Source organism: Neoarius graeffei, chromosome 5 (genome assembly GCF_027579695.1).
Source record: "Neoarius graeffei isolate fNeoGra1 chromosome 5, fNeoGra1.pri, whole genome shotgun sequence".
NCBI lineage: Eukaryota > Metazoa > Chordata > Actinopteri > Siluriformes > Ariidae > Neoarius > Neoarius graeffei.
The window spans coordinates 44272309-44290888 of record NC_083573.1 but is presented as its reverse complement, the minus strand read 5'-3'; the positions used below and the strand labels follow the sequence as shown (position 1 = coordinate 44290888).

Genomic DNA, 18580 nt, shown 5'->3' with positions numbered 1-18580 from the left:
CATAGTATTTCTTGTGGGGCGGCACGGTGGTGTAGTGGTTAGCGCTGTCACCTCACAGCAAGAAGGTCCGGGTTCGAGCCCCGTGGCCGGCGAGGGCCTTTCTGTGCGGAGTTTACATGTTTTCCCCGTGTCCGCGTGGGTTTCCTCCGGGTGCTCCGGTTTCCCCCACAGTCCAAAGACATGCAGGTTAGGTTAACTGGTGACTCTAAATTGACCGTAGGTGTGAATGTGAGTGTGAATGGTTGTCTGTGTCTATGTGTCAGCCCTGTGATGACCTGGCGACTTGTCCAGGGTGTACCCCGCCTCTCGCCCGTAGTCAGCTGGGATAGGCTCCAGTTTGCCTGCGACCCTGTAGAAGGATAAAGCGGCTAGAGATAATGAGAATGAGATGAGTATTTCTTGTATTACTTATTATTATTGCTTATTTTTGGTATTTACTTAGTATGATAACCATGGCTGTCTGTGATAAGTCTCTGGAACCACCATGGAAACAAGTATTCACACTTTTTTGTGTAATCCTGGTTTTTACGCCATGTTCATACTGTATTTTAACTAACTCAATAAATCAAAATAAGCATGCGCGGTACAAAATCCTTGCTCTGCACAGACACCAGGCGGCTACCTGCTGCAGGAAGCGAGGGATGTTGCGACTGACTGACTGACTGGCTGGCTGTAATACCGTGAATGGCCACAAGGGGGAGCTTGAGTTCAGTGTAGCGCGCTGACTGTGACTGTGTGTCCCAGACTCCAGCAGCAGCAGCAGCAGCATTATTATTTCTCTTCTGCAGACTCGCTGCGTCTCTGTCCTCCAGCGCACCTCGTCTCAGCACTATGTCCTCGGACAGTCCGCTTCTCGCAGGACACTAAACCAAACCACTCCTTTAACTGAAGGGGTCGCGATATCGAGTTTTGATTTTTTTTTTTTTTGTAGTTGTTGATATCGGTCACCGGTTTCATCCGTGCGGTACTTATGACGAGACGGAACGCGGAGCTCGCGGCGAACTGACAGCGCGCGCGCGCCTGACTCATGCGTTCCTATTGCAAGGCGCTATAAAGACGCACTGCGACGAAAACGTCTCAGCCCTCCGCACGCACGCACCTCCGCACCGCCTTCCTGTCTCCCTTGACTTGCGGACTTACTCCTAAGCCTCCTTGCATGGATGTAGGCTGCCATGGCTACGTTTGTGTGCAGGGTGCAGTTTCTAGACGACACCGATCCGTTCAACAGCACCAATTTCCCGGAGCCGACTCGCCCGCCGCTGTTCACCTTCAGAGAGGACATACCGCTCATCAACCAGCTCGCCGGGGCGCACAGACTCCTCAAAGCGCCGCAAAAGGTAAACACACGCACACGCACAGGGCATGCATGGGTTCGCTCTCAGTGCCAATTAATTGCAGCCTGAATATAAGACTCCAAAAAAAAGAGAGAAAAAATAGTGTAGAAGAAAAAGTATGTAACACTGCTGATGGAGAGAATTCTGCAGAGGAAGCACAAGATGCTGCAGTCTTCATCTGTCAGATATGATTGGACAATATGCATTGGTTAGCAAGAAGGTCCAGGGTTCGAGCCCAGCAGCCGACGAAGGCCTTTCTGTGTGGAGTTTGCATGTATGTCCCCAGGTGCTGTTAGCATGGCTGCCCACTGCTTCATCCATCCATTATCTGTAGCCGCTTATCCTGTTCTGCAGGCAAGCTGGAGCCTATCCAAGCTGACTATGGGTGAGAGGCGGGGTACACCCTGGACAAGTCGCAGGGCTGACACACAACCATTCATACTCACATTCACACCTACGGTCAATTTAGAGCCACCAATTAGCCTCACCTGCATGTCTTTGGATTGTGGAGGAAACCCACGCAGACACCGGGAGAACATGCAAACTCCACACAGAAAGGCCCTCGTCGGCCACTGGGCTCGAACCCTGGACCTTCTTGCTGTGAGGCGACAGTACTAACCACTACACCGCCGTGCCGTCTGTTCACTGCTTCAGATGGGTTAAATGCAGAGAGGAATTTGACAAGTGTCTCATCTCATCTCATTATCTCTAGCCGCTTTATCCTTCTACAGGGTCGCAGGCAAGCTGGAGCCTATCCCAGCTGACTACGGGCGAAAGGTGGGGTACACCCTGGACAAGTCGCAGGGCTGACACATAGCCCATGTTTACATTAGACCGTATCAGCGGATCATCAGATTAACGTTTTTAAAACGATTAGTGTGCACACAGCAACACCAATACACGATTTGCGTGCACACAGCAACACCAATACACGGATACGCTCGGCTCCGCAGGCATCCTGCGCTCCAAATCACTCCGCCCTGAACAGCGAGTGCCCTCTGGAGGGTGCCCACTCCGGCCCTGCGCAGCTCACACAGCGCGCGAGTGAAGTGCACAAGCCACGATTCGGAACTGAGCCGCTGTGTGTGTGATCCCAGCGCATATCACTTACCACTTGCAAGTGGAAGGATGGCAAGCCTAAAGACAATCATAACTACACAGTGGGCAGTATTTGCATCAGTATTTGCAGTATTTTCATACTTTTATACTCTTTAATGAAAGGTGATACAAGGCGGAAGTCCGCGCCGTTTTTCAGCAGTCGCGTCACATGACCAACGCCAGCGAATCAGGAAGGTGGATGTCACAGTGCCGTTGTCCAATGAGACGCCAGCTAGAGCTCAGCACAGCGTATCCGCGTATTCTGAATGTTTACACAGCACCGGAGCTGACACGATCTGGATTGAATACGTGGACGCTGGCGGATTCCCGTTTCCCGGCGGTTTAATGTAAACGGACAGTGCATCCGCGAAGAAAACGAGACAGATACGGTCTAATGTAAACGTAGCCATAGAGACACACAACCATTCATACTCACACCTACGGTCAATTTAGAGCCACCAATTAGCCTCACCTGCATGTCTTTGGATTGTGGAGGAAACCCACGCAGACACCGGGAGAACATGCAAACTCCACACAGAAAGGCCCTCGTCGGCCACTGGGCTCGAACCCTGGACCTTCTTGCTGTGAGGCGACAGTACTAACCACTACACCGCCGTGCCATCTGTTCACTGCTTCAGATGGGTTAAATGCAGAGAGGAATTTCACAAGTGTGTGATGAATAGAGTTGTTCCTCTTCTTCAACATAACAGACAGGATTACGATTTGGGCTTAAAAGATTATTTGTTTTTTTTTTCTTGGATGCCATGATAAATCCATCCATTATCTGTAGCCGCAGGCAGGCAACCATTCACACTCGATTTAGAGCCACCAATTAGTCTAACCTGCATGTCTTTGGGGGAAACCGGAGCACCCGGAGGAAACCCACACAGACAACATACAAACTCCACACAGAAAGGCCCTTGTCAACCACTGGGCTTGAACCTACAGTAGGACCTTCTTGCTGTGAGGCGACAGTGCTAACCACTACACCACCGTACCGCCCACCATGAGAAATCAAAACATATATATCAAAGAAGGGTGGCATGGTGGTGTAGTGGTTAGCACTGTTGCCTCACAGCATGAAGGTCCTGGGTTCAAGCCCAGTGGCCGACAGGAGCTTTTCTGTGTGGAGTTTGCATGGTCTGCGCGGGTTTCCTCCGGGTGCTCCGGTTTCCCCCACAGTCCAAAGACATACAGGTTAGGCTAATTGGTGGCTCTAAATTGACCGTAGGTGTGAATGTGAGTATGAATGGTTGTGTGTCTCTATGTGTCAGCCCTGTGATGACCTGGCGACTTGTCCAGGGTGTACCCCGCCTTTCGCCCGTAGTCAGCTGGGATAGGCTCCAGCTTGCCCGCGACCCTGCACAGGATAAGCAGCTACAGATAATGGATGGATATATCAAAGGTTCATCTCAAAGTATTTGCATCTCATTATATATAATGGAGTCATGGGCTGCACTGGTTATTGCTGTTGCCTCACAGGAAGCAGCTTCTGCACAGCGAATTTTATAGCGTTAAATCAACTCGGAGAGAGTCAGTTTTAACACTATGCTGGTGTTTATTTTGTCCCAATCTCTGCAGTGTTAATTTAACATTTCCTAAATACACATTTGACTCCTTCACAGTTAAATCAACTTTTTACAGTGTCATTTCTACTCTATATTTTAACACTTTTGCTTAACACTGGGAAATTCACTCTGAGAATTTTGCTGTGTGAGTTCGGGTTCGAACCTGCTGGTAGAGTTCGAGTTTGCATGTTCTCCTTGTGCCTGTATGGGTTTCCTCTGGGTGCTCTGGTTTCCTTGCACCTATTCTAAATTGACTTGCTCTCTGTTTCTCTCTGTTAGACTGGTAAGCTGTCCTCTTACCCAGTGTCAACTGGGATTGGATCCAGCTCAACCGCAACGGATAAGTGGTATAGATGAACGAATGAATGAATGAACAAACTTATTTTGCATATTTCAGGGTGAATATCAGTGCCACATTTAACTAGGCCTTAATGATTAACAGTATATTGTGCTGCTGTCATCCATCACCGGGGCTCATGCACGAGTCATGACCACACACCAGTTGTTGTTGTTGAAGTGCTTCACTGTTGATGCCCTTACCAAATAAACAACTGTTTGCTCCATTTCAAGGTTTTGCTAATCCATCGTGGGTTTGGCCAAGCTCCTTTTATAGATATCTGTAGCATTCCGTTGTTTCAGGTATCCTTACAGGCTGTAGCCGACTACCTGGAATAAATGTATCAAAATAGCCCAAGGACTCAGTACACACAAGAATACCTCTGCTCTTATCCAAACCACTCTCTGACTGCAGCCCCATTCGAGACCATTTTCAGCACATAAACAAAGCATTATTCCATGAGCTGGGTTTAGGAGTGGTGCTGTTGTGGCCATGTGGAATGCTCGGCAGCTGAGGGCCATGCTTGGGTGGTAGAAGTATATGATGTCCATACGCTCAGGAATCTCCAGCTGTCATTGGCTCTATTAATGCTGTCCAGGTTGTTAGACAGACATACTTTACTAGGTGATTGACATATACACAACTACATCTCAACTGTTTACAATCATTATACAGCATCACTTTGGCTCTACATTTGAATTTCAGTATTGATATACAGCATTCTCAAAAAAAGAACATGACATTGGAATGGGAAGTTCTTGCACTGTCCTCTAAAAGATGCTCCGAGTCTTACTTAGATTACATTACAGGCATTCTTATCCAGTTGGGGGATAAGTGCCTTGCTCAAGGGCACTTCAGCCATTCCTGCTGGTTCAGGGAATCAAACCAGCAACCTTTTGGTCCCAAAGCTGCTTCTCTCATAACCATGAGGCCATGGCTTCCCACATGCTTACACCACTTCCTGTTATGCAAATTGCATGTTCTGAATAATACTCAGAGTGTAATAATTTTCATAATATATCTGTCTAATTGATACTCACAGTGCTGTGGAATAGATTTGCATATTCCTTCACTGGTGTACTAACCTGAGATATAGCGCAAAGCTATTTTCCAGAAGAAATTCAGCATATCAAGTCATCCACAACTACAACATTGGCAAGGATCCAAATGAAACTTTTTTCCCCCCTCCCTTACTGCCATTTAAGACAGTTGGTGTGGTCATGCATATACCATTTTTTCCAGCTATGATGTTCCATGTCATGTCATAGCTTGTCCTCTTATCACAGTTTTGGGGACAGATTTGTGTCGAATTCTTCTTGAAACACTTTTGATAATGAACTTCACAGGCTGTCCAATGAACACTTTGACCTACTGGTGCTTTGATCAGAAAGGTTTCCCCATTATCCGTAACTGCTTATCCTGTGCAGGGTCGCGGGCAAGCTGGAGCTTATCCCAGCTGACTAGGGGCGAGAGGCGGGGTACACCCTGGACAAGTCGCCAAATCATCACAGGGCTGACACATAGAGACAAACAACCATTCACACTCACATTCACACCTATTGTCAGTTTAGAGCCACCTGCATGTCTTTGGACTGTGGGGGAAACCAGAGCACCCGGAGGAAACCCATGCAGACACGAGAAGAACATGCAAGTTCCACACAGAGAGGCTCCCCTGTCAACCACTGGGCTTGAACCCAGAACCTTCTTGCTGTGCTAGACAGTGCTAACCACTACACCACTGTGTCACCCAGAAAGGTTTCCTGGAGTGACAAATCAAATCGAATGATGGCTGTGATGCAGGAATACACCCTAAATGGGACCCCAGACCATCACAGGGGACCAGGTGCACACATGCATTCACACTTTGGGGGAATTTAGAGTGCCTAATTTTCCCATTGGTGTTTTTGGGGAGGTGGGAGGAAACCGGAGAACCCAGATGGACACAATCTCTGATTAGACACATACGGTGCAACTAGCATGGCCAGCATGCTTTGGTCGTTTGCATTAAATTGTACAGAATACTTGGAAAATGTCCCCACTGCATTTCACACTGAGTCTTGGTAATGATGTAATATGCATTTCATGTCCTTATACCAATTTGTGATTGTGATCATCACCCAATTATAGCCTTCTTCTCTGTTTCTGAGGCAAACACTCTGTTAACAACTTTTCCAAATGGCTTTGAGAGGAAAGTCTCAGTAAAGTATATCACTGGAGTTGTATTTGATTATGGGACTTTGCATGCTTCACATAGCTGATATGTTTATATTTTACACATGCATGCCAAGCACCTGTGTTCATTTATCTTTGGCCTCCAGAGCTGCTGAGAGAGAATGTTCAGCTCTGCTTGGGCCCCGTGTTCAGCTGAGGCGCTTGCAGTGCTTTCCAAAGCCAATCATATCCTCTGTCATCTTGGTTTGGCTTTGGGCTTAAGAATTAAGGCATCCCTGGCAGACTCATGATGCTCTAGATGCTATATATTGACTTAAAACCTATAGACGTATTCCTGGAAGAGCGTAGCTGGCTACTATAGACTACTAGTTTGATAAATAAGTACAGCATCGTTATTGTACGCTGGCCAAGTACAGTATACGGTACATAAGACGTTGCGCCAAATCTGGTTATACAGAATCCTTTTATCCTGTTGCCCAAAGACCATATGATGCCTTCTTAAGCTTCTTCTGTTCTTTCTGACCACAACCAGGATCTGACTCATTTGGCTAACCAGTAGTCTCCTAATTCAACATTTCTTCTCCTAATTGCTAGAAAGTAGAGGCTGGCAGCAGCTAGGAATGCACCATCCCGAACCAAACATGGTAAAAGAACTGATTTTCTATCCTCAACCCTCTGCCATTCAGCACTCAGCATAGGCAATCACACAGCTAACACAAAGCAGAGCAGAGCAGGGGAAAAAGGGCTGCGGTGCCCAGGCAGGCCGATGTGATGAGCTCACATGATCGCTAAGCGTTTAGCATCTGCTTGTCAGTGAACCAGTTGGCCTTGTCGATCTGAAAACAGTCTACGGTTGCCGTGTCTTCTCTTGAGAGTAAATAGCTACACGGCAGTTATTTTTACTGTTCACTGTTTTCCATGACACAGGAAGGTTGCTTAGGGCTTTAATTACGGTAGCAAGTACCAGGGCAGCCATGGCCTGAAGGTTAGAGAAGCAGCCTTGGGCCTAAAGGGTCGCCGGTTTGATTCCTGTGACTGGCAGGAAAAATATGAGGGGAGTTGAGTGAATGAACAGCACTTTCTCCTCCCTCTGTATCATGGCTGAAGTACCCTTGAGCAAGACATCTAACCCCCGGGTGCTGTAGCATAGATGTGTGTTCACTGCTTCAGCTGGGTTAAATCCAGGGGAAGAATTTCACTCTGCTTGAGTGTACATGTGACAAATAAAGGCTTCTTCTTCTATTATACGTGACACTCGGGTAGTTTTTGTCTCTTTGCGCTATAGGTATAGCTGTCCATCCAGTGTACTACCCATTGTGTGTTGTAGCAACAAAGTAGTTACTAAATACCATGCACCAAAGAATACGTTGTAAACCGAGAAGCTCATGGTCAAAGTCAGGGTTCTCCCAGGTGGTGTTTTATGAAATAACTCAGTCCTCAGGTGACACATTCAAACTGTGTTGGTCCACTATATGCTAAAGCTTTATGGGTGTGTGAAAAGGAAAGGTGGAACAAAAGAACGGCTTGAGTGAATGAGTCTATTCAAAGTGTGAAGATTTCACCTGGGATTTAATCTCCTTCCCAGTGCAGGTGATTTGCGTAAAGACATTGATTGATTGTAAAGTGCTTGCGCTATTGCTTCATAATGCGGCTGTGAGGTGAGAGGAAAGGTAAAGATACACATGGCAACTTTTTGGGTGATGTTGCCGGGCAGTGTTGTCGGCAACGGGCAACCAAGTGAGACACGAGGCAACAAATTAGGACAACAGACAATTGGCAACAACCAATCAGGTAAGAGCAAATCTACTGCCAGGGAGACAGACAACGAAAAGATGGACACTGAAACATTTACAGCTGTCACTTTTGTCTTGGCTTCAGCCTTTAGTTCGCTCAAGTAAGTATCACTTCTGGAACAAAACTGAATAGATACATGGGTCAAAAGATAATTTGCCATCATTTTAACATTTATGTCAAAATAACCACATTATTCTGTTAATAATAAACACTTTTAAAATATCTTTAAAAATGCTACTAGCCTCAATCACATATGCTATAACTAATAACTGACAAATACATCACAAAAACATCATCGTTTAAAGCTAGACGGGCTTTCGATTTCATAAAATCGGTGAAATTTAGTTCTGTCTGAAATTTGGTCATTGTGATATATGTTTGTTTCTGTACTATCTCACAAAATATCTAGCCCTTCTGTGGCTGGAAAGTTATTTAATTTTAGGGGATTCCCGAGCAAATAATGCACATGAAATCACCCTCTTTGCGCAATCAAGCAGACAGAGGAAGTCCGTGTGCACATGCGCAGGTTTACCTTTGACCGTGCACTGACAGTTACATCATTCTGTCGCTAAACGAGCAGCTGATCACGCCGAGGTGCTCGCTGACCGCCGATATTTATTACTTTGGTCCTGCATTTCCTTTCCTTCGCAACATAACGTCTTTTCTTCTCGCTTTCTGTTACTGTAGTCGGTCTTTCACGTTTTATTCACACACTCACGTCCTCCATTTTTCTCTCCTGTTTCAAATTTGTATCCCATAATGTCTTGCGCGAACAGGGAAAGCCCACCACGTGGTGCATGACGTAGTATCTTGTATTGGGGCATGGTGAAGCAGGAAAAAATAGCAGAGAATTTAGGGCCAAGTAGCCCTAAATTCATTAATTGTTCTATGAAAAAATAAATAAATTAAATTTGAAGTCTGTGATTCGAATTCAGTAGCTTTCGGTCCACTAAAGAAAAATAATTGGGTGTCAGGGAAAATTCTTTTTATGACCTACACTTGAAAAATCTGAAAGGCAGTCTCATCTCATCTCATTATCTCTAGCCGCTTTATCCTTCTACAGGGTCGCAGGCAAGCTGGAGCCTATCCCAGCTGACTATGGGCGAAAGGCGGGGTACACCCTGGACAAGTCGCCAGGTCATCACAGGGCTGACACATAGACACAGACAACCATTCACACCTACGGTCAATTTAGAGTCACCAGTTAACCTAACCTGCATGTCTTTGGACTGTGGGGGAAACCGGAGCACCCGGAGGAAACCCACACGGACACGGGGAGAACATGCAAACTCCACACAGAAAGGCCCTCGCCGGCCCCGGGGCTCAAACCCAGGACCTTCTTGCTGTGAGGCGACAGCGCTAACCACTACACCACTGTGCCGCCCCTGAAAGGCAGTATACCTTTTAATTCTCATCTCAGCAAAAAAAGAAAAAAGGACATGGACCAGGAGATGGCTGCTGAGGAGGAAAAAGGGGCGACAGAGCTCCTGAAAAGTTTTTTCTTTTTTAGATCCTGAAGTTTGTTTGTACGGTCTTGCCCTTGAGTTCCACAAGTAGTCGTGTTCAGTATGTAAACTAGATCAGATAATAAGTTAGACAATCTCTATTATAATTCACACAAAAGAAACAAAACAAAAAAACAAACATGAACTGCCCATCACTTTTAACTTGACGCAAGAAAGCCAATGTTATCCCTACATATCTAGCGATAACTTTCAGTTAATTATGTTAGCAAAAGCCACCGCTAGTTAGCTAGTTAGCTAAGTCCTATTTGATCTCTATGGCATGGTGGTTAGCTAACAGCAATTTACACTGAGCTGAAAAAAAATCGATGTCACTTACAACCTGAGCACATAAAAATAGTTGTCTGTTGGTTTTCTAAGCATTTGATGAGGTAAATTCACTACTTTGGCTTTACACATAACTTCTTCACTCCACTGCCAGAGACGCCGCCATGTTTGTTGGAAATTTCAATAGCTCTCAAGTGGTCATGTGATTCGCTGCTAGTACTCTGATTGGATGATCTGAAAAAGTTGCCCAAAATGATCAAAATCGTTCAGATAGAAATTATGTTGCCCAATCTCAATGGGAAAGTGTCGAAGCACAACTGCCCGGCAACATTGCCCAAAAAGTTGCCTCGTGTATCATCAGCCAAAGGATCGTAAACTGTAAGCGGCTAGAATGAACTCGCTTGTATGGGCTGTGGAACAGTTTTGGTCAGTTAATGAACTGACAAGGTCTTGGAGCAACATTAATTGGCTTGCTAAACAGAAATTTGCTTCAGAAGTGGCCCCCTATTCATCCCAATATAATAAGATAATTACTATAATCAGATTCATAATAATTGCCTTTTTCAGTGTGAGATTTAACACACATGCGCGTACACACACACACACACACACACACACACACACACACACACACACACACACACACAGGGTCTTTTATTGAATACAGCCTTTCACTGAGGCTTTTTTTTTTCAGGAAGCCTTTTCTGTCTGCACATGAATTTTGCCGAAATTACAGAGTGCAGTAATGAGAAGTTATGTTAAATGCTGTAAAATATAGGCTAGGCCTTCATGTCTGTGGCTGCAGTCTGGATTAGCCTTAGACATTGTTATGTAGAGTTGAGGTTTTGCAGCTCTGCGGCATTTTTCTCTACGCTTTTCGCCACTGTCTGCAGAAAAACATCCATACTGAGAGCTCTCAGGCCTTCATGCGCAACATATCCCTTTGAGGGGCAGAAGATTGCTCTTGTGGTCCTTTCCACACCACTTGTGCATTTTAATGAGATTGCTAATTGTTGTTGCACTTGATGTTTGAATGGACACCACAGGCCCTATTATAGCCAGTGAACAAGAGACGAGCTTGTCTTCTGTGTTAATGTGCACGACAAGAATACTATGTCTGCTTTTGACTAATTAGCGATGACAAAATATGCGTCATTTTAGCTCTGCTTTTGATGTCGAGTCACGCTTCAATATTGCTGGAGCTGAAAAAAATGAGGATAGTGATTATATTTATATTCGTAGGCAAGGTTTCGGTGTCTACAGGCGTTCGTTCCAAATCCAACACGAAAGCTACAACTGACATTTGACAAAAAAGAGGCTGAGTGCTACTGTGCGGCATTTTAGTCATGAGGAGATGTTGTACTAGACTGACAGAAATGATTTTTACGAACATAATATGGAATAAAATACACAAGTGCCTGAAAGTAAAAAAAAAAAAATGAAGAAGAAATTACACAGTATACTTTCAAACGCATGCTGTGGTTTATTTTGCCTTCATGTTTGCAAAAGCCCTGCTTAGAGATTAAATTGAGGATGAGATTGAGCATGTGGATTTGGAGGGTAGTCTTGGTTCCCAGTAAGCTTCTTATTTTTAGCGTGTCCCGACCTCAGGCTCTGCTCTGTGGTTGGAGGGAAAAGGCCAGGTCTGGCCCTCAGCTTCGTTCTCCTAGCCACATGGTCACCAGGTCACAGTCTGGGTGGGGACACATCATCGCCTCCATGAATCCAGGTGCTCACATTAGCAGCTGAGTAACGTGCGATAAGACATCTTGTATGTTGCAAGACCATGGTCAAATTCATATCTGCGAGATCACGGCAAGGGGAAGGACGGGGGTGTCCCAGTTACCACTGGTCTAACACTGACCAGGAAGCTGGATATTCCCACAGGACTCAGCGCTCGTGTTAATGGGTATATTTTGCACTTTCTGTTGTTTGCTTTCAGATTAATGTGTTAGCCTTTCCTTCGAACCCTTTCAAGACCATCGATGGCATCTGTCCAGATCTAAAAATGTCTGATGAGGTGTCAGTGTGAACGGCGGTGAATGTGTTCAGATTAAATTATATACCTTATAAAGTGGTTAAACTGAACTGGCCAAATCTTCCACAATCTTTTTAAGAGATTGAGATAAACACCATCCAAAGTAAGCAAGTTGAGCAAATAAAAGTTTCTCACAAAACAGAGATCCTGCCTTTCGCTGGTCTGTCACTCATATAGGAGTCTGGTTGAGATTTCTTTTGATTGACCCCACTGTTTTGGCTGTGTTCGGACCGATCAAGCAGAACTAAACCTCAGTTGTAGCAGCAGTGTAAAACTCCATGACTGGCTCGCAGACTGATGCTTATCACTTTTCTTTGATCATTCCGGGCCTGTTTGGTAATCTAAACTACCTGCATTGGGTTTCCACTGCTGAAATATTTGGGTCAGTCTGCGACCGATGGAGCACAGCTGGATTCTCCAGGAAAAAAAAAAAGATTCGGTGGCTGGGTTTTTTCCCTACTAAATTTCTTTGCCAAGTCATGAGGAAGCAGCCAGTTTTTTTGGACTCATGAAGTTGTAAATACAAGCATGGGTGTCTTGGCAGGAGAGCGAAGTGCAACACTTCAATCTAACGACCGAATGTAAGGCCCCCATAAGCCGAGTAACACATACATTAGCATTCAGATATCATCAACACTATTAACAGAAACGTTATAGTCCTGTCATTTAATTAAATATTAGTTCAGGCTTCTCTGTGGCTGTTGTTAATTTTCGACAAATTATATTTCTTACAGCCAACACTTAGGCGTCAAATGCAGAAACGGTTACAAGTTTAGTTCCATAAGTCTGTAATATAAACAAGTTTATATTACAAGAGGCTACTGAGCTGAGGGATGGGATGAATGAGATTGCCATTTGTCTCTGTTTTTTCTTCTTAAATGCTCATTTTCATGCCACACCCTTTCCCTACCTCTTTCAAGCATGCCTGTTCATGGGTGTTTAAATATAGACCAACTAACTTTGGCTCACATGGCTGGATTTCCTGTCTTTTCGGGATCCGTCCTGCAATTTGGTCAGGAGTCCTGGTTCTGGTCAGTGCTTGTACCTGCATCTACACTTCAATCAGAACATTCATTTGTAGACTGTGAAATCTGTGACAACTGTAGAACAGGCACTCTGGGGTAAGGTGACCAGATTTCTGAGAAGAAAACCGGGACATTTTCAGTTCAGCAGTGAAAATTTCATTAAAACATCTAACGTTTTCATCTTTGTAATAAAAACAGGGGACATTTCTGGTTTTCATCTATTTTGTTCATGCGTTATATAAAAAGTGGGATTTTCCTCACTGAGTGCACTGTAGGCCGATTCTGCAACTGCTTTAGGTTAATGTTAATTAAAGACAATCCCTGTGTCTGAAATTGCTCACTTATTCACTACTCCCTACTCCCTATATAATGAATTACTATATATTGAGCTCATTGGTAAAATGAAAAAACGCTCTCGGACACTAGTCCGTCACGCTGGTATTTACGTCATTACTGTCGCACAATTAAAACGTGCCAGATCAGTCGGCTGGTGGGTTTACAAAATAATAAATACATGCATGTATATTATACTGAGCGTATTTCCCACATTAATCAATACAAAGTACCTGCATCTTTAATTTTTTTTAAATCGAGGCTGAATACTTTCTTCTTTGCCGCTGCCTTTTATTACATCAAATTTGAGACTTTTAATGTGATTTCTTTCAGCGCGATTGCAATGCATGATGGGATGTATTGCTTTGGTTAGTGACCATCGGTTGTACACTAATTTTCGTGATGCATTGTGGGATATTTTGAGTGCACTATATAGGGTGTAAATAATCCTCACTAAGGTTTCGGACAGCACTACAAAATGGCGTCTCCACTATATAGTGCCCTATATAGTGAGTAGGGAGCGATTTCAGACACAGGGAAAGTGAAAATCTCTGGTATGGGTACATAGTTTAGATTTATAGATTCTTAAATTGTAGGCGAGCTGAAATAGATGTTTTATACCCATGGAAGTAAATATATTAAATTAATTACCATATATGCCACTAGTAATGGCATTACTAGTAATAGTGATGTATTTAAAAATATACAAAGCACACAACACAATTTAAATAAACAGTTTACTTCAATCCAAGCAATTTCAATGTATGGTAACATAATAATAATATGAGATGAGATAATAATAATAATAATAATAATAATAATAATAATAATAATGAGGATACAAGTGATTCCCGATCTCCCATAGCCATAGCTGAATTGACGACCGAGTCTAAATGAGTAGCTTTAATCAAAATGTGTAGTCCGCTACACATCACAACAAATTATACAAATTACTGACACTTTGGTAACATTACCATAAGCCTACAGGTTTACACAGCCAGCTACTTTGTGGGATAACACACCAATTTGCGTGTAAGTTAACTTATGCTGTTGAACTCTTACAATTTTACCTCAGCTGGATTTCTGTTACAGCAACGCGACATCTAGCAACAACTTCAGCTGACTGATTGGTGCTGCACTGAGCTTTCTCCTGCTAGCATTGTTACGGTTTGTTTAGTCAACCGCTACATCTCGATACAGTGTGACAAGCAATGTTATGTCATATACAACAGCACAAAATGTAAGTTACACATTTAAAGGCTAAATAACACGGATGACAAACAATGTCATTTAGGCCTACAAGAAAGGACAATGGTTCACCTGTTCGGGAGCGGATGAAGCGATCTGTCAAAGCTGAATGAGTGACTTTAGTTTAGGCAAAGATTGTAGCACTCCGCTAAAAAGTCGTTCCTCAGCTCCATCAATCAAAATACTGGAAAGGCTAGTATTTTGATTGGTGGAGCTAATTTGTGTTCTAGAACATCTCTGTTATCGGCCTGAGCCCGTCTTAAAGTGATCCACAAAACATATGAGAGGTGTCTCCTGAAATCTGATAGATGTTTCGGTCTGATTTTACAACCTCGATTCCAATAAAGTTGGGACAAAATACAAATTGTAAATAAAAACGGAATGCAATAATTTACAAGTCTCAAAAACTGATATTGTATTCACAATAGAACATAGACAACATATCAAATGTCGAAAGTGAGACATTTTGAAATTTCATGCCAAATATTGGCTCATTTGAAATTTCATGACAGCAACACATCTCAAAAAAGTTGGGACAGGGACAATAAGAGGCTGGAAAAGTTAAAGGTACAAAAAAGGAACAGCTGGAGGACCAAATTGCAACTCATTAGGTCAATTGGCAATAGGTCATTAACATGACTGGGTATAAAAAGAGCATCTTGGAGTGGCAGCGGCTCTCAGAAGTAAAGATGGGAAGAGGATCACCAATCCCCCTAATTCTGCGCCCACAAATAGTGGAGCAATATCAGAAAGGAGTTCGACAGTGTAAAATTGCAAAGAGTTTGAACATATCATCATCATCTACAGTGCATAATATCATCAAAAGATTCAGAGAATCTAGAAGAATTTCTGTGCGTAAGGGTCAAGGCCGGAAAACCATACTGGGTGCCCGTGATCTTCGGGCCCTTAGACGGCACTGCATCACATACAGGCATGCTTCTGTATTGGAAATCACAAAATGGGCTCAGGAATATTTCCAGAGAACATTATCTGTGAACACAATTCACCGTGCCATCCGCCGTTGCCAGCTAAAACTCTATAGTTCAAAGAAGAAGCCGTATCTAAACATGATCCAGAAGCGCGGATGTCTTCTCTGGGCCAAGGCTCATTTAAAATGGACTGTGGCAAAGTGGAAAACTGTTCTGTGGTCAGACGAATCAAAATTTGAAGTTCTTTATGGAAATCAGGGACGCCATGTCATTTGGACTAAAGAGGAGAAGGACGACCCAAGTTGTTATCGGCGCTCAGTTCAGAAGCCTGCATCTCTGATGGTATGGGGTTGCATTAGTGCGTATGGCATGGGCAGCTTACACATCTGGAAAGACACCATCAATGCTGAAAGGTATATCCAGGTTCTAAAGCAACATATGCTCCCATCCAGACGATGTCTCTTTCGGGGAAGACCTTGCATTTTCCAACATGACAATGCCAAACCACATACTGCATCAATTACAGCATCATGGCTGCGTAGAAGAAGGGTCCGGGTACTGAACTGGCCAGCCTGCACTCCAGATCTTTCACCCATAGAAAACATTTGGCGCATCATAAAATGGAAGATACAACAAAAAAGAAGACAGTTGAGCAACTAGAATCCTACATTAGACAAGAATGGGTTAACATTCCTATCCCTAAACTTGAGCAACTTGTCTCCTCAGTCCCCAGACGTTTACAGACTGTTGTAAAGAGAAAAGGGGATGTCTCACAGTGGTAAACATGGCCTTGTCCCAACTTTTTTGAGATGTGTTGTTGTCATGAAATTTAAAATCATCTAATTTTTCTTTTTAAATGATATATTTTCTCAGTTTAAACATTTGATATGTCAACTATGTTCTATTCTGAATAAAATATGGAATTTTGAAACTTCCACATAATTGCATTCCGTTTTTATTTACAATTTGTACTTTGTCCCAACTTTTTTGGAATCGGGGTTGTATTTTATTTTATTTTATTTTATTTTTCCGGGTCTGTCAGTCATGGTTAAAAACGGGTACGTTTCCGTGGACAGGCCACCAAAACCAGGGACTGTCTCTGGAAAATAGGTACATCTGGTCACCCTACTCTGGGGAGCTGATAAGGGACATTGTCTCTCATTGTGGCAAAAAAAAAAAAAGACAGGAAAACGCCGTCATGTTCAGATGTGATACAGGGTCTGAGCACCAACTAGTTCTCACAGATCGCCAGATAGACTGTCGGGATCAAAGATGTTTAATGGCTTTAGCAGTTCGTATCCTGTTTCTCTTCTCCGCTTTTAATTAAGTCACTATAATTTGTGCAGCAAGATGCTGAACCACATCAGAGCAGCAGAAAGGCAGCTGAGGTTATGGCTTGTTTTACGTTTGTTTGCGTAAATGACTTTGCCTGCCAAAATATGCTTCATTCAAATCAGAAAGTAATACCCTACCACCTGTTCGCTCGGGATGCATTCTTTCCCTGAACTCTCTGTTTCTACACTTCGACTCCATACAGAAAACAATATCTAAGGAGTAAACCACAACAGGATGCACTGTTATTGGAAAAAACATTAATGATGTTATGGTGTCGATGCAGCCCATTGCCACCCTGAAGTTGATTATTTTCCAATATCAGCATTCCTCTTATACCACAGCAATTTGGCAACCATTACAACTTTTTATTGATTAAAGAATGACATATCATGCGTTTTATAATTACATTTAATGTTGTGGAATGTCTGCAAGACAAGTTAGTCCCTGTTATCACTTATGTACATTATAACTACAGTCATTCCCTCATTCCTTAATTTATTTTGTGATGTTTTTCTTCAAGTTTATTATGTTACCAAGAAATCAGAAAGCGCAAAGCCCTCTTTCCTGAAAACTCTTCTTAAAAGTAGATGGCCTTTCGATTTCATAAAATCTGTGAAATTTAGTTCCCTCTGAAATTTGGTCATTGTGATTATATTTTTATTTCTGTAATATCTTTAAAAAAAAAAAAACCCAGGCCATTCTGTGGCTGGAAACGTATTTAATTTGAAAGGATTTGTTAGCAAATAAATGTGCATGAAATTGCTTGCTTCACGCAGTCAAGCGGACAGAGGAAGTCAGGTGTGTGCATGCGCAAATTTATCTTGACTGTGTACTGACAGTTACATCATTCTGTCACTAAACGAACAGCTGATCACACTGAGGTGCTGGCTGACCGCCGATATTTATTAGTTTGGTCCTGCATTTCCTTTCCTTCACAACATGTCTTTTCTTCTCGCTTTCCGTTACTGTAGTCAGTCTTTCACGTTTCATTCGCACACTCATGTCCACCATTTTTCTCTCCTGTTTCAAATCTGTTTCCCACAATGCCTTGTGCGAACGGGGAAAGCCCACCACGTGATGCATGACGTAGTATCTTGAATTGGGTCATGGTGAAGCAGGAAAAAATAGCGGAGAATTTAGGGCCACATGGCCCTAAATTTATTAATTGTTCTATTTAAAAAAAAAGTAAAATTGGAAGTCTGTGATTCGAATTCAGTAGCTTTCATTCCACTAAACAAAAATAATTGGGTGTCGGGAAAATTCTTTTTATGACCTACACTTGAAAAATCTGAAAGGCAGTCTACCTTTAAATGCTAAATAAACGTCTCCTTACACAAACTTCACCTCGATCATATCAGTGTTGATCATCGTATGAATGATTTTCTTTGTTAAATACTGTAACACATTTATAAATTGGTTTATTATTAGCTTTAGATTATGTGGCACATGTAGGACGTCTTAGAGACAAAGTGAGAGAGGTGAGATTGAGATGGTTTGGACATGTACAGAGGAGAAATCCAGGGTATATTGGGAAAAGAGTGCTAGAGGTGGAGTTGCCAGGTAGAAGGAAAAGAGGAAG

General features: G+C 43.2%; 1 protein-coding gene across 2 annotated transcripts in view; it reads left to right on the top strand.

Moving 5' to 3' along the window:
• Nucleotides 1–761: 761 nt before the first annotated feature.
• Nucleotides 762–18580, top strand: part of fhod3b (formin homology 2 domain containing 3b) — a 302109-nt gene continuing 284290 nt past the window's right edge. For both annotated transcript variants that reach the window (XM_060921768.1, XM_060921769.1), the window contains exon 1: nt 762–1337. In XM_060921768.1, coding sequence (XP_060777751.1) covers nt 1173–1337 — 165 coding nt within the window. In that variant the 5' untranslated portion in view covers nt 762–1172. The remainder of the gene's footprint in view (nt 1338–18580) is intronic.